Here is a 20,442-nt window from a genome sequence, read left to right as displayed (position 1 = left end):
GATGTGCATGGCATGTATCACAAGCCCATTTTAGTACCTTGAACAGCTATGCTGCAAAGATAGGTGGAAAAGCAGTTCCTCCCCATTTAATGTATAGATTTGTAGGGGAGTAGGTTTCCTCCATTGCTGTCCATCTGTTTGCTAGTGCCAGTTGAATAAACTCCCTTGCGCTACAAAGGTAACTGGTTCGAAATCCAACTGCCTTGAAATATTCTGTTTCAAAGCTGTGCTCTCCCTTTATTTAAACCCTGAATGTCTGATGTGGCAACATGAGTTTTTAGTTTTGTGGTGATGTTAACTACAGTTTCTACATACCTTAAAGTGAACAAAAAAGTTTCAATACATGCATATTATTTGATTTGATTCTTTTAAAAAATATGCTATTTTGTGTTCTAAAATGCTTATAGTAAATGCAATTCTTCTATTGCATTATTCAGTGAAATATGCATGTACCATTACTTCCACACAATCTTAAATTCTTTTTAGTATGAGTATGAATGCATGTATTTTTTTAATTGAACACTGAGGTGGCATGATCATATTTTGAACCTGAAAGCTCACATTTTCATTTTATCGAAGTGATAGATTAGTTAAAAGATCCCTCTGTACTGTTTTCTGAAACTAAATTCTTATTGAAGAAAGATATATAAGCATTGTGTATACTTTGTGAAGATTATGGGAAAAGCATCCAGTTAGCATGTCAGCAGAGACTGAAGGGCATATAATGCTGTTATTTACCCATGAATTTACACATGGGGCATGGATATAATACATCTTGCCCATGTCTAAATACAGCAAAGGAAATTAGTAATTAAGCATGAATTTTAAAACAAGGATCATATTTTGTTGTTTAATTGCTGGTTTTCTGAATAATCATAAAATGCACAATTAAAGTTAGTATTGGTATTTTCTAAATGAGAAATATTAGATCATATGGTTGGATTTTATCATTGTCTTTTTGGTAGCACTTAAGCTGAAATTGGTTTAAACTTGAAAGTTTATAAATTTATTTTTTTCTATTTTCTTCTTTCTCTTAAATCTTAGAATATCAATCTTAAATTGTCTTATGAAAATTCTTCCTTTTTTTTTCAATTATTCTATAAGCATACTACTAAACTTCATGATTTAAATCCCCCAAAGATAATTCCAAATTATTTACGTGAAAGCTATTTAGACCATGCATTTTACCTTCCATTTAGGACAAAATAAACAAACATAATCCAACATTTGAATATTTTATTCAATTCATATGATTGCTTTATATGTATGATCTATTATTTAATTAAGTTCAGCTTTTAAAATATATTTATATTGTAGGCTTTTCTGTGCAATTCCATTAAGTTCTTTGTGCAATTCCAACAGCATAGTGATATGCTGTACTTGATAAATAGTTTTTCTTTTAGGCAATAATACATCATTTAGGTGATGGCTATTAAAAATGAGACTGAACCTTGCCTTTTAAGTCTTTATATCGAGACACATGATTCATTTGAGAAATCTGGACTGAGAGTCAATAGCCCTCTGCCACTTAGCCTCAGAGGTGAAATTTAATTAAGTTTGTTCAGCAAATAAACAAATCTTCTTTGATTCTTAGATTCTGGTGCTAGGAAGATGAGTAAGAGTTTATCACTTCTCTAGAGGAACTTTTAGTGCAGCCAGTTGCATACTGATTAGAATTTGAATGGAGCTTTCCTTAGCAAAGTACTCTCACACAGGGATTCAACTGATGGATATTTGTAGATAGTGGATTATGGGTGTATGTTTGATTCCTAGATAAATCTCATGGTTTCATACAGAGACATCTTTTTCTTCTATAACCAGACTGTGACCCTCTACATGTGACACATTATACAAATGTATGATGTTGATCATAAGGGAGACAAGATAATGTGACAAGCTCAGTGTAAAATCCATAACGATTCATGAAAAACTTATTCAACATACAGTTCTTATACTGTGGACATTTTTGCATCTTGCCGGAAGGATAAGCAAATACTCTAGGCAGAGTTTTCAAAACAGATTGTGGATATTGATTAATTCTGCAAAGGCCAAAAATGTAAATGCACATTTGTCAAGAATTCAGGTTTGGTACTCTTTGCTCTAACAAATTCACATCATCTTCTGTTATTTCCCAATAGCTGGATCCAAGTATAAAGTTTAGACATTTTCCTTCTAGAATGGGTAATGATACTCTGGATAACTGAAATACAACTTGATGATTTACTCCAATATTTACCAGATAATTTTCAAACCTTTTCCATTTTGCTCTTAGCCTAGTCTGAGACTGTGTCTGAAATACATGAGGGGAATGAAGGAAGGACTTGTTCAGTTTGTATTTGGCAGAAGAGTTTTGTTGCTGAATAAGGCCACAAGTTATGGCTGGAATGGTTTGGTAATAGTTTTTTCCAGTGTGCAAAGCCAGACAGTCTCTGCCAAACAGCAAAACAGAATCTATACTGTCAAAATGGAAAAATGGAAAAAGTGGTAGCAATTATGAAGCTGAGGAATTCTGGCAGCACACTTAGAATTTGGCACTTGTACTTGGCTGTGAGGAAGAGCGTATGGGCACCAACTATTGCAACTTGGTCTGCTGCTGTATTGCCTGGAGAATATTTGACCCAGATTAATGACAAAGCTTAGGTGCTTGGTTCAGAATTCTTCTTCTTCTTTTTTTTTTAAATTTTTATTGGAGTAAAGTTGATTTGCAATAATGTATTAGTTTCAGGTGTAGAGCAAAGTGAATCAGTTATACATATACATATATCCACTCTTTTTTTGGATTCTTTTCCCATATAGGCCACTACAGAGTATTGAGTAGAGTTCCCTGTGCTATACAGCAGGTTTTTAGTAGTTATCTATTTTATATATAGTGGTGTGTATATGTCAATCCCAGTCTCCCAATTTATCCCTCCCTCCCCTTATCCCCTGGTAACCATAAGTTTGTTTTCAACATCCGTTACTCTACTTCTGTTTTGTAAATAAGTTCATTTTTACCCCTTTTTTCTTCATTCAAAGTATTCTGAGAACCTCTATCAAAAAAGATTTTGACATGCATTGTTGCTGCAATGCTCTTCCAATTTAATAATGGAAATGATAGCAAATACTTATTGTTATGTGCTTTAAAAAGTCTTAAATCCTTTTCAGGTGTTAGCTCATTTAATTTTCACATTGACCCTATGAATCAAGTTGGTCCATGAACAACATGGGTTTGAACTGTGTGGATCCACTTATATGCAGATTTTTTTTCAATAAAAATGTACTACAGTACTGCATGATCTGTGGTTGGTTGAATCCACAGATTCAGAACTGAGCAAACAGAGTGAAGACTGTAAGGTTGTATGGATTTTTGACTACAAGGGGATGGATGCCCCGAACCTCCCAGTTGTTCCAGGATCAACTGTACTTTTTTTACCTCCCTTTCAGGGATGAGAAAAAAGAGAAAGTAGGGGAGTTAAGTACCTTGCCTGGGACCACCATACTTCTACCACCATTCTCCAGTGTCCTGGTGTGAAGAATGAAACAGTGGTGTTTAACAGAAAAATCTCTATTCCTTTCTGTAGGTCCTTAAGGCTCTTTTTTTTAGTGTTTCTTTGGGGTAAATATTTCGGGACGAGGAGGTCAGAACAGAGATGCATAATTTCCATCAGAAGTGTTAATATAGAGAGGCTAATTTTTATCACTTCTTTGCTTTTCCTCTGCAGCATTATAACTTTATGAATCTGATTTTTGACAACATCATTAGGAGTATTCATGTAGATTTAATGTGAAATGTGGTTGGAACATTTGATTGTTCTTATTTTTGACTGTTAACTTTGTTAAATGTTTGAACCATAAAATTTTTCAATATTAAGTAACAAAAAGTGCTTGAATAATACTATTCATTAGGTTTTTTAAATTAGTGTTTTGCTTCCAAACTTTATAATTCATTATTAACCAAAATGTTTCCTATAATCCGTGTGTATGTAATAAAAATGTGGGTAGGGATTCTGGGTGTTTTTTTTTCCCCAGCAACTAGAAGTACTCCTGGCATATAATTGGTGCTCAGTGAGTATTTCATAAATTGGCATTCATTATGAATGGATGATGTTAAATGCCTTGAGCTTATTCATATGTATAATTTTGCTTTTTCTCTACTACATTATCAAGGTTCTTATTGATGAAGAAAATCAGTAATAGCACAGGAAGCAGGAGGAAGCTGAGAAATGTGTGCCCTCATCTCAGCATTCCTAGTACTGACCAAGCATAGGGCTCTATAAGTAGTGAGAGAATGAGTGAATGATTGTGCAAACTGAATGACTGAAACTCCTGTCCTTTTAATTATACCTAGTTTGAACATGTCTCGAGTACAGCAACTGCAGTGTTTGGGGAACATATTACCAAAGGCTTAAGGCAGGAATGAGGGACTGCACACTTGGAGACTGAGTGTGACTCATGGACATGGGCTCAGTACTTAGACCTCACAGGCCCGGGGCTCTGTACTCACTGTTCTCTACTTAGAGTCCTGACAGTGTCACTGCCAAGAGATCACTTTGCCTCTGCTGAAACCAACTCTGTGACTCAGGTTTAGTGTAGTCTTTGGTTCCCATTACCTACTGTAGTTTCTCTGAGGTTGGTTCAGCCCACTGACACCTCATACAACAAGCCTAGGTTTCCTGAGACAAGGCATCCCTTCACATATCTGAGGGTGGCTCTCTCATTTCCAGAGGCTACTGTATACCACCACACTACTGGGGGGGTATTTGTATCAGTTTTTGTGACATGGTTGACTGCCCCTTCTCTTCCTGATTACTGTTACCAGAGGTGGTCTTTATTTGTCTATGTTAATGATACACTGGGCAGCAATACTAAAGCAGTATTTATTAATGAAGAAGTGTTAATCTCAGGAAAGTTCCCACTGACTTGCTCTAGTATTCTGTACTCAGGAAGAATAGATGCTCAGGGAGAGTTCTTGAAGACTTGATTGATTGACTTATCTATCCTGCAATTCTTATGTTTTCATTCACGTTATGTAGTCCTTCACGTGCATTTCCTCCATATACATGCTTTACATGTTAACTCCTCCTCTTTTCCATTCATGTGTACATCTCCATCAGTACAGCCTATTCCTTCATACTGACTAATGCCCCACCCCCCTCTTCATCATATCCTGCACCTGTTCAGTTCAGTGTGTTTTAGAAAGTCTAAAGTAAATATACTATTTTTAAAAGTTCTCTAATTTTTTTAACAGAAGCTCCATAACCTACTCCCACCTCCCCACATGATGAAACAGGGAAACAGTGCTGCAGGCAGACAGTGACAACAGGACACCAGGAAATGCCCGAGAAGGTCAGCTCTACTTTGACATGATGTTTACAGGAATTTAGACAACACGTAATTGCATTTCTAAGACACATGCAAGTCCATTATATAATTTGTTATTTGGAATATACACAAAAGTTACAACTGATAATTAGATCTCTTTGAATATTAAAATTTTTAAATAATGACCATAAATAAGATGATTAACAATCACATACTAGTTATCACCATAAATTGTCATATTTCAGTCTGTGTTGTATGTTTAAGTTCCATAAAGGGAAATACATATAATAATATCATGAAATTCAGCAATGTTTTCTTTGTAAGGCTTTAAAAATATTCTAAGGAACATTTATGGTGTTTTTAAATTGCAAAATTGAACTTCCAAGGTGTCAGAATTAACGAGTTTGTGTTAAAATATCCATGTTTTCTATGAACAAAACTAGTTTACATTTTGATAATTTTTATTTATTAACTATAGGAAAGTAATGTTTCACCACGAAAAAAACAACAAAATTATATAAATGATATGATTATTAAGAATCAAATATTGGGTTTCCCTGGTGGCGCAGTGGTTGAGAGTCCGCCTGCTGATGCAGGGGACACGGGTTCGTGCCCCGGTCCGGGAGGATCCCACATGCCGCGGAGCGGCTATGCCCGTGAGCCATGGCCGCTGAGCCTGCACATCCGGAGCCTTGCTCCACAGTGGGAGAGGCCACAACAGTGAGAGGCCCGCGTACCGCAAAAAAAAAAAAAAAAAAAAAAGAATCAAATATTGAGTTAATGCTCATTTTTTTCTGAAAAGTTGATTTGTGGTACACAAAACTCATTCATAATTTAGGGATAGTCTTGCCTACACCATATGTGACCATAAGAAGGACAATTACTTTTAACAGATGTGTATTCCTAAAGTAAAAGCATGTAAAATCAAGGCATTCTTTTGTTGCAGTCTTCTGTTTTCCCACCATAAAAGGCTGCCAATAAAGGTTTCATTGGTCTCAGTGTTTTTCTGTGTATGAAAGAGTATGGGTTTATTGCTCATTAACCCCCTGATGCTTCTGAAGCAATAATTTAATTTCATTGATTCTATCTATATAGGACTCTATTTATCATTTGTGTTAATATGAAACTAAATTTTTCCACATCTAGATAAATCTGAGAGATGCTGTGATCAATCAAATATTTAATTCGAAGAGTGAATTTATTCTATATAAAACCAAAAATAAAAGATATCTGGACACTGTCAAATATTGGGGATATATTGACATGTTTACAATCACTGTTTTTCTTTAAACAGTTACATACTTTTCTCATTCATTTGGGAATACTCTATTTGAAGTGAATTCCTCTGAGTAGTATTGATTTTGTACTTGAGAGCTTATTAAATAAACTTGCTAAATTAGTGTACAGTGAATTCAATAATGTACTTGGTAAACTATTTTCATTTGTGGAATTGTAACAATCATACTGTTTTTTTTTTTTTTTTTGCGGTACGCGGGCCTCTCCCTGTTGCGGCCTCTCCCGTTGCGGAGCACAGGCTCCGGACACGCAGGCTCAGCGGCCATGGCTCACGGGCCCAGCCGCTCTGCGGCATGTGAGATCTTCCTGGACCGGGGCACGAACCCGTGTCCCGAACCCATGTCCCCTGCATCGGCAGGAGGACTCTCAACCACTGCGCCACCAGGGAAGCCCAATCATACTGTTTTTAACAGTTAGGAGCTGTGCTGTGAATTAAGTCTTTATCTTTACATGCCCTAATTGGAAAATAAGAGGAAATGTTATTTGGAATTAAGCTACACTTGTCTTCTTAATCAAATTCTACTTTAGCCATAAGTAAATTAGGAAGTATAGAGCATTATGTAAATGTAAAAATATACTGAAAGGAAAGTAAGGATAAGTTGTTGACTAAATCAGGATAAAGAGATTAAAAGAATCTGTCTATGTCTATATTGATAGGCCTGAGCTATGGGGAAATACTTATAATTTCTTTTTCATTTTCCTTGCCTTCTTTATAAGTAATATGAACTCACCATTTAGCTATATGACTTATCTAACATCAGATTATGTGGTGAAAATAATGTAAGACCAGAAATGAAGATTTCTCAAATTCAAATTCTATCTCTAATATTAATTTGCTCATTAATATTTTGCAAGTCATTTATTTAATCTGAGTTCCCAAGACCTTCAGCTGACTAAATGGACCATAGAATTAAGGATTTAGTTTCATGTATTCTGTTGACATGAGTTTTGCAGAAAAAACAGAGCACTGTAGGCTCAACATTTTTTCATTGAAATAAAATCTCGATTATCTACATCCAAACAATATCTGTCTCTTTCCAGTGAAGCATTTGCAGCCTTTATACTTCTGGTGTACTTGTCAGACTGTGATAGAACCTCTCAAACTCATAATGTTTCTAGAAAAAATATTCAGTGCTAATATTTAACTTCTTCAGCAGAGTTTAGTTGATTAAAAATGGTAAATTCACTGTTGAAGTAATTACAAAGTTGACAGGTGACTAGTAAAAATAGTAGTATAAGATTTGCAGTGTCTTTCCATAATAATTGTAGGTGCTTCAAATTTTAAAATATAAGAATTTTTGCTACGTTGAGCAAAAGAGAAAATCCAACATTTAATGTTGCTGTTGAGTTTAACCACACTCATAGTTCCTGAGAATTAAAAAATATATATACATATCATAGGTCAATTGAATAGCAGTTGTCACTCAAAATAACTTATTATGCTAGCATACTAATGAAAATTACATATCCAAATAAAAGGGAGGTAGGAAAATTTGGGGGACCGGTGAATCTCAGCAATAGGAAAATTTCTCCTAAAGGTCTAATTTAAAATATAATAAAACGGTCTTTTTATATCTTTATCATTTTTGTCAAACTGAAAAAAGAAAAATTTGAACTAATCTAGTAGATTATTTAATTAATTCATTCATTCAGCACTTATTGCACATGCATTTTGTACTGGGCACCATGCTAGAAATAAGAGATGTGAAGATTAGTAAGACACAATTCTGCCCTTGATATGTTCTGAATGTAGCAGAAAAGTTAAAAAGATAAACAAGATAAGACAAGTGAGTTGGAGGTAAATCAGAGAGAGCATACAAATTAATAAACTGAGTTTATGAAATAAGGATGAATAGTGACAGTAGAAAGAAGCTAAACTTAAAGTGGCTCAAAAACTGAAATAAGTATTAATAGTCATTGGAATTTCTGTAGAAGGAATGAACAGTGAATTGGCAAGCCATGGCAAAGTCTACTGATTTAGTTGGTGAAATGAAAAGAATAGGAGAAATACCTATGAGAACTTTTACAAGATTGTGCAAATCCAGAAGAAAACACGGAATGAAACTTATCTTAAATTTATTTGTCCCAAAAATGACCTTGAATATGATAACCGCGAAGAATTACGGAGCACAGTGACGGCAAGGCCAGCGGGCACAATGGTGAAACAGGAAGGTCAGGTTCATGGTTCTGTTGCAGTTCTCCCCCAGATAAGTGCAGTGATTGGTAACCTGGGGGGAAGTGTGCTTGTGAGATGGGGCTGCTTGATTTCATTGTTAAATCAAAACACTGTGGAAATTATTCTAGGGAAGTATTGTTTACATCCAACCTTAACTGGCAAACAAGTAGTCCTATGATGTAGGTCAGCGAACTTGCTACAATAGCAATGCTGTAGGTGAAAACTGCCAGAGAGCACTTTTTGGTTATGGTTGTTAGAATGTTATCTGTGAAGGTTCTGTTCATGCAACAGGTGAATTTACATTTCCCCTCTACCTCATTGACTACCTCTCCTTAGTGTTTTTTGCTGAATCCTTCTTGCTTCCTTAGCATCTAAAAGTAGCCCAGATATTTAGTCTGAGTACTTGTGCATACACCCATGCTCACTTGCTCTCTCTCTCTGTCTCCCTCCCACCCTCCCTTCCTTGTCCTCTCCCTCCCCATCCCCGACTCCCATGCTGATTTCATCTAGTCCCATAGCTTTACACACCAAGTATATGTGAGTGACTCCCAAGTTTTTTCTCCTGCCCTAAACTTTTTCCTGAACCACTCATCATCTTCATTCGATGTTTACTTGCCATTTCAGATATCAAAAGCAAAACTTAAGAATCAATACTTAGACCCAGAAATTTCTTGTTTAGTTTCTTCTATGTCATAACTTCCTCCATCATCTAACCAGTTTGGCCCAGTTGCCTGGGCCAAAACTCTTGGCATCATTTTTGCTTCCTCCCTTTCATTCACCCCTCACGTCCAGTCTTTCAGAAAGTTTTGTCAAATATGCCTCCAAAATACATTTTAAATCCTTCTTTCACCATCTCCACTGTGCCCATCTAAGCTACCCTCATCTTTTACTTTTTTAATTAATTTTTATTGGAGTAGAGTTGATTTACAGTGTTGTGTTAGTTTCTGCTGTACAGTGCAGTGAATCACTTATACATATACATATATCTGCTCTTTTTTGGATTCTGTTCCCATATAGGCCATTATAGAGTATTGAGTAGAGTTCCCCACTTGTAGGTCCTTATTAGTTATCTATTATATATATAGTAGTGTGTATATATCAATCCCTATCTCCTAATTTACCCCTCCTCCCCTCCCCCTTGGTAACCATAAGTTTGTTTTCTACATCCGTGATTCTATTTCTGTTTTGTAAATAAGTTCATTTGTACCATTCTTTTAGATTCCACATATAAGCGATATCATATGATATTTGTCTTTTTCTGACTTAAGTTCACTCAGTATGACAATCTCTAGGTCCATCCATGTTGCTGCAAATGGTATTATTATTTTTTTATGGCTGAGTAATATTCCCTTGTGTATATCTACATCTTGTTTATCCATTCATCCATCGATGGATATTTAGGTTAATTAGACTGCCTTTACACAAATTTCTAACCAGATTCTGCTTCTTCCTTTGCCCTCCTATAATCCATTTTCCTCAGAGCAGCAAAAGTCAGATTTTTGAAATGTGAAAGGTTCAGTGTCATCTCACATGGAAAACTTTAGCAGCTCCTCATTGCTACTAGAGCTCCTTTAGTCTCTTTACCTTGTGATCCATCCACTGTAATCTCTTCTAACCCCAGAACTCATCTCTTACTGGTCTCCAGTGCCCCTGCCTGGCACTCTCCCATGCAAGCTATTCTTTGGGTTCCTTGGGCTTCCCAAACTCATTTCTTCTTCTGGGCCTTTGCAATTAGCATGCACGTAGCTGGCTCTTTCTCTTCTTTTTAGTGTCAGTTCCTGTGTTACCTTTTTCAGAAGTACTTTTGCTGACCGCCTAGCCTGGGCTCTGGCTGTCCCTGTGTGTGCCTCTAAATCCCTCTCATGCACTTACCCTCCTGACATACCACTATCTTTCATAGTGCTGTCTGTAGTTTTCTTCACAGCACTCACCACTCTGTGATATCTTGTTATGTATTTGCTTTCTTATTTGTTGACTGTTCCTGCCTGTCAAATGTAACTTCCTTAAGGGCAGTGGCCTCATCTGCCCTTTTCATTACTGGGTCCTCAACATCTAGAAAAGTCATGGCACAATAAGTATTGATATGTAGTGAAAGAAAAAAATTCTCTCTGCAGATCCATTTGTTCTTCTTTTTACATGCTCAGATGCTTTAAAGAGGTTACCAAGAAATAAAGAAGCTACAGCAAGCTGAAGAAATGTCTTACTCATTACTTTGATACTGTCTTCTGAGAACAAAGCATGAAAAATGTACATTTCTTGGAAGTTGGCATTCCATATTTTAGCAACTTTTTGCAGTCTTTAAATCTAGTGCTTTTTTCATGATTTCCTTTTTGCCATTTAAAAGGCCATATGTCAAAATAGAATTTGATTTATAGAAACTTAATGTTAGCACTTTGAAAAGTATGCAGTAGGGAGAAAACAAACAAACAAAAAAAAACACATACTGTTCACTCACAAACACAACACTTTTTATATCTTGGAATTAGGTATTAATGTACGAATGATCCTTCCAAAGAAAAATGAAAGGTAATATGAAGTAGAGCTTTGACTGCAGAGACATTTTATTATTTTCAACTATTTACAGAATATATCACTATTTGAAAATATGCTGTCACTGCAGTTGTTTTAGGATAGGGAAGAAGAGAAAAGGTTCTAATCATCAGACTCCTTACTAAAGAGAAGAAGCGACATACAAATGTGGAAAGGTTTTATAATAACAAATGTATCAAGAGTCAACATAAACACATTGTGATGAATAAACCATACCTGCTGTTTCCTAGATTTTCCTTGCTAGTTTTATGTAATGTTTATTTCCTAGTTTATTCCTAGTAATAGGGATTCTACACATGTAAGTGAAATGATTGCCTGGGACAGAGTGGAATTAAGTGTAATTGTTAAGTTAAGTGTAATTGTTGAAATATGAATTCTGAGTTTGGAATGCCTGAATTTGAAGCCCAGCTTCACCTCTTTAATAAGTGTGTGCTCTGGCACGTTACTAAGTTCTTCTTTTGTAAAATGAGAATTAATGAATAAATACTCGCCTTTTGGAATTGTTTTGAGCATTAGGTGAGATGAAACATGTAGAACACAATGTCTGCAGTGTGATAAGCCCGTAATAATGTTAATGAATGTTACTCTGTTCTTTATCATCTTTACACTTACTCATGCTATCATATATTATTGTCATCTTTCTCATGACTCAGACCTCAAAGACTATATTGGAATAAGGTTTCATCAGAAGAATAAGAAATAATTACATTAATAGGTTATGGATTGCTTAGATGTCTAGAGCACTTTTTAGTGCTATTTTCCAATATAGGTAAAATGGTGTTATATAGGGGAAAAGTAGACTCCATTATTTTAATAGTTTGAGTGCTGCATTAAACAAATTTAGTCAGGTTTATATATATCAGAACTTTTCAAATTCATTAAAATATTAATGTAGAGCTGCATTTCACTTATATGAAGCTTTTATCTTTTACAAGTATGTACCTAATGTTTGAATAATTAAAAAGTTGAAAATATTGATATAGACTATGATCTTCCAAGAACCATATAAATTACACAAGATTTTTTAAAAATTGAGAATGTTTTCCACAGAGGGTCTATTACTCTATCAATTCACAGAGTGATTGATTACAGAGTATGTTCATATGGTTAGCTTAGGGATCCTTTCAGGCATTTAAAGAACCTCATGTATGAACTTGAAAAGCTTGACTTTTTAGTATTACATTTACATAAAATGGGCAAGAGAGTTTAAGATGAAACCGAAAGTGAGTTTTAATTTATACCTTCCTTCTTTTACACATCTTTGAAAGAAGCATTTCCCTGTGACTTAAAGTAAACCAAATAATATGATTAAAGAAAGTGGGTCTGTGTGCAGAACAAAACTGATTGTGCTTCTAGTTGTCTTTTCTGGGAATCTGTCCACTTTAGTCAGATGTTCTGTCTTCTACTAAGAGAGGTAACAAAGCATAGTGGCATGAACTAAACGCTAGAGCTAGGGTGCCTGGTTTGAAGCTCAGCTTTGTATTCTCTAGCTGTGTGACCTTGGTCAAATTACTCAACCTCTCTGTGCCTTGTTATCTCAACTGAAATTGAGGATAATTAATAGATTATTTCATAAGGTTGTTATGAAGATTAAATTCATTACTATTTTTAAATAATTCAGAACTCTTCCTGGCCCATAATATGCACTATATATTGTTAAATAATTAAATTAAGCTATAGAAGCCATTTCATTGCTTTTCTATTTATTTTTTATTCCCTTTCTTCTCATGTGTCTATCATGTGTCACATTCAAGAGGATTGATAGCAGGAAGAATGGTTTTTCTATGGTAAAAATATAATTCTGCTACTTTGAATCCAGTGATGTTCTCTATCTAGAAGCAAGAGGTTATTAGAGACTATTCCCCAGTCAATGACTATGTAGTAATGGCCAGACAGAAAAAGAGGTATTTTGCTACCCTCCATATAAAAACTCATGGTGTTTGTGCTTGATAATTAAACTATATTAAGCAAGAATAAGACTTGTATCTCTTAGTTGGAAAATAGATTCAGAAATCTTCTAAATATTTTATTTTAATAGCATTACTAATCTCTTAAAAAATTATTTAATGATGATTTGGTGCATAGTTAACATCTAGTAAGCACTTTGCTAAGTGTGTTTTGCATCATCTTACCCTCACTTTAAACTTGTAAAGGAGCCATTGTCATTATCCCCATTCTACAGTTACTAAAGGAAACCAAGGTTACTAAAGGAAACCAAGGAAGTTAGTGAATGACTTGCCTTACTTAGAATGTACGATTTCAAATTGGTTTACAAACCCAAGGAACCCAACTCTAGAACTCCAGAATCTGTGCTCTTAAACACTTTACAATTCTGTTCTCTCTTCACGTGGAAACTTTAGAACAATGGAGCACCTGGAAAGTCTAAATTTAAGCTTTGTGTATCTGCGTACCAATTTCCCCAAGGCTGAGTAAGCACTACATACTGAAACTGGACTATGATGTCCAGAGCAGCATTACTCATAATAGCCAAAAACTGGAAACAATTCAAATGTTCATTGACCAATTATTAGATAAAACATAAACTATTCATGTAATAGAATATTATTCAACAATAAAAAGTAACCAACTACTGATACATACTACAACAAGCATGAACCTCAAAAACAGTATGCTAAATAAAAGAAGGCAGATAGAAAAGACCACATAGTGTATGATTTTATTTATATGAAATGTCCATAAAAAGCAAATTGACAAACTAACACAACACAGTAAATCAACTATACTCCAATAAAAATTAATTGAAAAAAGAAAAAGCAACTTGACAGAGCTGGAAAGTAGAGTGTTGGGGTCCTGTGACTAAAGGTTATAATAGGGATTGACTGCAAAGGAGCATGCAAGGTCTTTTTGGGGTGATGGAAATGTTAAAGCTGGATTATGGTGATGATTGTACAAATCTGTAAATTTACTAAAAATCATTTACTAAAAGAATTCTACACTTGAATGGGTGAATTTTATCTTATACAAATTATTCCTTAATAAAGCTGTTAATAAGAGACAAACAAACTGGATCATGGCCCAGGGATTTAGTGTCTTGGACAGTAGTTTAGTGATGAAGGTAAAGCAGACTGAAAATCAAGTTCAAAAGTTTATAATCCATTGTAATTTTTACATTTATCTGCTCTCCCTCCATAATTTAATGAATAAAAGATAAAAAGTCATTTTTACCTTTAGCATAAAAATAGCATAAAAAATACCTTTAGCAAAAAAATAACATAAAAATTTATTTTTATGCTAAAGTGTTTAGAATTTTGTACAGACATAATTTCCCTTTGATGTGATAAACCGAGTGTCTGACTTTGGAAATAAATTAGGTTTCTATACTTATTTAAAGCTTGTCTCTTCAAATGAAAATGTTTAAATGCAAGTTGCATCGTGGTATTAGATTCATGTATAGAGGAATATCAGCACAGGTAGAGGAAACCGGCTACCTGCATCCTGGACAGGTAATTAATATACTGCTTTATAGTCAACAGCCCAATTTCATTATGTTCTATCCTTAGATTTCTACTTATTTCTACTTTATGAGGTATACAAGTCATTCACTTATTATTTCCCCCATTTTTCAAATAAGGCAACAGAGACATAAAGGGATTAAGCCCAAATCAGGTAACTTTTATGTGTCTGATATGGGCCTAGTACTCAGTTTTCCTGAACACATGATCCATATGTGATTCTAATACTCTGCACTCCTTGTTTGCAATAGATATTTTAAAAGTGCTGATTGATGAATTTTGTAGATCCATAGTAGATATCATAGCTGGGTTCCTAAGCAGTTTCATTACTATCATCTTGCAAGATTTTCTTAACATCATGTAGTAAGTTGGGACTGCAAATAATAACAGGTTTAAAATATGACTTGTAACTTATACATTATAATAGTCTTTGGTGTGCATTATCAGGCATCTTATAATGAGCAGTTGGAGAAAGTATGATCACCCATCACAATACCCATTTAAAAATAATGTTCCTGAGAGCATCATTTTTCATTCCCAGACTTCAAGCTTTGTGGAAAAATTAGGGAAGTGTTAAAGATTATTTAACTGTTGTGCTGGCTTGTCATACATCGAAACAAAAGAAGAGAGACACACTGCTGCTTTTACAAAAGGTAGAATTAGGCTCTGATGTACCTCCAAGTTATTCCTCCCCAGGAATATTCTGACTGGCACATTTCCTGTTGCTTAAAAGCCTTAGATCTCAGTCCATTTCTTATGGACTCAACAACTTATTGTTAAACACAGATTTGTCAGAAGCTCACAAATCTATTCTCTTCCTTTTTAGTCCCTCTCTTAAAAGAAACAAACAAAAAAAACTGTTAGTGGTTTTTGTTGTTATTTGAAACAATATCTCTTGATCTATTCTTAGTACAATTATATTTCTTAATTATATCACCTTTCTGTTGTCCTGATTCTGCTGGGTATGTGTCCTCTTTCAACAGCAATGTGACTTATAATCATTTCTTCAGTTGTTCTGTTATCTTCTTGTGAATTCATGTTCCTTACACATGAAGATGGATGGTTCCCTGGAAGGCTGAACGTCGAGCCTGGATGATTTGTTTTTTATTTGCAGTCCTCCTGTTTTCACTTCATGTTTTTTCGCCTTCAGAAACTGATGTGCTGACACCAAGGGAACAAAGATGGGTATCTTTTTCAGAAAACACTATGCATGGGAACCATGTAAACATTTCTCTGGTTACCTTTATTTTGCTTTTAAGATGGTTGTTTTTTAGATATAAGTGAGACTGAGTGTGGTGGACTTAATGTAAAGCACATGTATTGGCAAGTTTGCAGACACTTGTTAAAACTCTGCACATACATTGAATAATGGATTCTGTTTCTGTTATGTGTTTTTGGCAAAGCCCAGCAGTTGTCCCTTTTATAGTCTAGGAAACATGTAAGTTTATTGGAACTCTTTACCCGCCTAAGGCTGTAAAGGGGAAAGGACTTAAAATATAGGAAAAAGAGATTGTTTTTCTCTAGAATAAAACAGATTTTTATCCTTTCTTGTGTGAAATGGTATCTGTGTCTTTCCAACCAACAGTAAGCATCTTAAAGGAAGGAATATCTGATTTTCATTGTTGAGTTCCCTCAACTTGTTTGAAATACACACTATTTTTCTTGCTCTTTAGAGACTGCATTTACTTTTTGACATGCATGCTTGATTTCTGCAAGTACGCATTTCTAAAATGCAAATTTAACATACCTAGAAGTGTTTCTACAAGCTTCTTGACCAACAAAAGGGCCTCAGAATGTTATAATTCTGCTCACTACTCTATTGTTCAATATTTTACATTCATCTTGGTTTATATGCCCTAAAGAGGTCATTAGTATAGTTATTCTGTTATACTGGCAATGCTTACTTAGATTTTCTGATGCTTCCCAATATCTTTGCTTACTATTTCTTCTCAGTCCTTTCTGGGTCAGTTTCCATAGTCCTAAAACACGTCCTTTAATTCTTTAGTTAAGAACAACTAGTAGAAGATACTGATTATTTTCATTTTGAAAAATATTTGTTTTTTCCTTCATGTTAGATAATTTACTGGGCATAGGATTCTAGGAAAATAGTTATTTCCACTCAGTCTTTTAATAATATTAATCCATTATCTTCTTGTTTCTACTGTTGCATTTGAAAAGTCTGAAATCAGCTGTCAGCATAACTTAGATTCTTTAGCAGCTAATCTATTTTTTCTCTCTGTTTGCTTTCAAGATCTTCTATGTTCTTTGGTCATTGGCCATTTCATTATGATGACCGCAGATTTGCATTTTATTTTCAAATCACACTCACATCTCATTTTCCCCTTCTATCAGAGGATTCATGTTTTTTGTCAATTCTGGAAAATTCTCAGCCATTCTTTCTTTAAATACTAACTTATTTTCATTTTCCTTATTTTCATTCTTCCTGTCTCCTTCCCTCCCTCCCTCTCTGTCTCAGAAATTTTACTAAATGTTCCTTCTTTTTCTGTCATCTACATCTCTTAACTTCTTAATATTTTAACAATCTTTATGTTTCTGTTTTATTTCCTCATGTATTTTCTCTAGTTTTCCTCATTAACTGTTTAATTTGATGTTTAATTTGCTTATAAACTTTTTTGCATTTATATACAGTATCTTATTCTATGTTTATTTTTTATGCTTTTAGACACTTTAGATGTGCTTATTTCACAGTTTATCTTTTGTTATTATATTAAGTGCTTGAGTTTCTAATCCTGCTGTCTGTTCTCTGTGTAACACTCAGTTATAGTGGTTTGTTTCCGTACACATTTTGTCATTTTTGATTATAAGGTCATCTAAATCTTTAAAATCTCCTAAGATCTTCTGGCCTCTATTTTTTCCAGATGCTTCTGTGCTATGACTAGCTCACTGTTAGATAGGCATTTATAATTCCCTGGATTGGGATGGTCATTTTGTGCAGATTCTATAACTTTGAATCCCAAACCCAGGTAAAGTTTTTTAAAAAGTTAGCAAAGAAAACCACTTTGTTTCCCTTCACCAGTGGTTTGGAAAAATGTCCTTGTCTTCTAGTTTCAGTAGGTATGTTTGTTTTTTCTTGCCTGCCCCTTCACAGAGATACAGCTCTTCTAGCATCCTGCTTTGATACAGGTGTTGCTACCCCATTATCTGTGGTCCATGAGAGTGCCAAGCCCCAAGCCCCTGGGTTATGCAGATAGTCACCTTGCACAAGGTTTGTTTCTGTACCAGCTCATTGGCTTACATTTCTGTTTCTGGCACCTGTCTGGTTCCTTTTCTTTTTGAGCAAGTCTAAATATGCGTTTTATAGAAGTTTCAGGTTTTCTTTCTCTTTTCTTTTTAAATTAAATTTTATTTTTTTTATACAGCAGGTCCTTATTAGTCATCCATTTTATACATATTAGTGTATACATGGCAATCCCAATCTCCCAATTCATCCCACCACCACCCCCACCACCCCCACCTTCCCCCCTTGGTGTCCATACATTTGTTCTCTACATCTGTGTTTCTATTTCTGCCTTGCAAACTGGTTCATCAGTACCATTTTTCTAGATTCCACATGCATGCGTTAATATATGATATTTGTTTTTGTTTTTCTGACTTACTTCACTCTGTATGACTGTCTCTAGGTCCATCCACATCTCTACAAATGACCCAATTTTGTTCCTTTTTATGGCTGAGTAATATTCCATTATACATATGCACCACATGAGAAGTTTCAGGTTTTCTAATCCATCTAGTCGGTATATTGTGAGAAAGAGAAGTCTCCCATATCCCTCAGTTGTTTAACTATGTTTTCAGTAATGTTAAGTGTTCACCCACAAATAAACAGCTTTTCAATGTTGGGACTTGACTCATAATAAAGGAGCAAATGATAATAGAATAAGGGATGGTGAAGATTTATTTAAAATATAAACTTTCAGCGGGACTTTACTGGACTCCAAATAGATACAACCTCATCTTTATATATCACCATAGTAAAATAAGAGCTGATATTTTAAAATGGATGATTCTGGGGCAAATTTAAGAGCCCTAATTTTATGTGTACATAAATAATAGAAGTCTGGAATACTCCTTTTCTACAGAGCATGAAAAGAAATAGATTGAAAAGAAAGTAATTTACCATTTGAGTATTGCTTTTCTCTGGCATTTTTTTTTTCTTATTAGATGAATCTATTTCCTCTGTCTTTATGTCATCCTATATTTTTTACTGCTTTCAACTCTCTCCCACACACTTTTTAAAAAGATCTGTCTCAAAAGGAACCCTGATTTAGCAGTTTTGTTGTTGGTTTGCTTTGAAATGCATGTAAAGTAACACATAAAGGCCAAAAAAAAAAATACAAACTGAGATTCCATAATATGTCAACCTCTTTGTCATCAATATTATGTCATCCTCTTTGTTAGAAATTTTAGCCTGATTCATTAATTCTTCTTGAACTCCTCCTCCAATGTTGGCAGACATCACAGTAACCCTTTTTAAAATATAGGAATGGCATCACAGACAGGTTATTTTACCAAAGTCATTCATGAAGTTATTAGCAATGTGATATTTTCAAACATATGTGTGTGCAAAAGCTGTCTAAACAATGTATTTGACCCAATATTTTTTAGGAAAATTCATGACACATAGAGGTTAGAAGAATTTCAATAATGGTAATCAATAAGTAATAACACTGTGAACCAGGCACTGTTCCAAGACTTCCCATTTATTTACTCATTTAATTCTAACAAGTCCATGAAATTCTCTTAAAATCCCATTTAGAGGCAAGGCTTGCTGAGAGGTTAAACTCCTTCTCAAAGTTACGTACCTAGGAGATAGTGAAGCTGGGATTAGCAAACAGGTCATCTGCAGTCTGACTCCACAATCTAGCTGTGAACTACTACTATGAACTGTCTCTTGCTTCCTATACACACACACACACACACACACACACACACACACATGCAACCTAGTATGCACACACACCAACAGACACACACATTCTAATACACACATCCCAACACATAAACCCCAAAATACACAGAGCCTATGGTGTAATAGTTATCTTAGAAATATCTCTACCTCTATCTGTCTATCTTTCTATCTCTCTATCTGATTAGGAAGAAATGGAGGAAACTCTCTTGCTATTCAGTTTATAATAAAGACCCCCATATAATGGACTGTTTGATCAGTGGCAAATGCTTCAATCCTAATGAAAGATGTTATTTCAGAGGAGGTGAGCCATGTGTTTCATAGCATTGAAGCCAAGATCTTATTAATGCAGTTAAATTCAAGGAGTTCTGAAATCATTATACCTCTTACTTTGTTATTATTGGAAAATAACAGATTTCATTTCAAACTTCAGTATCTAGTGAGTTAATTCAGCATTTGTACCTTCCACTAACTCAGAACAAGCAAACAAATGACATTTACCATGAGTAAGTAACTTATTTTTTGGTGCTTAGCCATTTTATACATAATGATTACCTATTAACCAATGTAAGATATTTAATTATGATTTTGGATTCAATTATTTTTATTACTTTAATATTACTTTTTTGGTTACTATAGTTATAGTACTTTGTTTCAATCATAGCATCGTTAGGAAAGAAACAAACCTTAATTATAATCAGTTTTATATTAAGAAGATTATA

The 20,442-nt window shown here is 34.6% G+C and overlaps 1 protein-coding gene across 1 annotated transcript in view; it reads left to right on the top strand.

Moving 5' to 3' along the window:
- PRR16 (proline rich 16) overlaps positions 1–20,442 on the top strand; it is a gene marked incomplete at its 5' end in the record, with an annotated part of 279,519 nt that overhangs the window by 113,194 nt on the left and 145,883 nt on the right. Inside the window, 2 exon segments of the mRNA XM_079702264.1 lie at positions 5,228–5,290; positions 5,293–5,325. Of these exon segments, the coding sequence (XP_079558390.1) occupies positions 5,228–5,290; positions 5,293–5,325 (96 nt within the window).

Source organism: Hyperoodon ampullatus, assembly GCF_949752795.1.
Source record: "Hyperoodon ampullatus genome assembly, chromosome: 4".
NCBI classification, from domain to species: Eukaryota; Metazoa; Chordata; class Mammalia; order Artiodactyla; family Ziphiidae; genus Hyperoodon; species Hyperoodon ampullatus.
The sequence above is the reverse complement of the archived record's forward strand: the minus strand, read 5'-3'. Positions and strand labels throughout refer to the sequence as shown.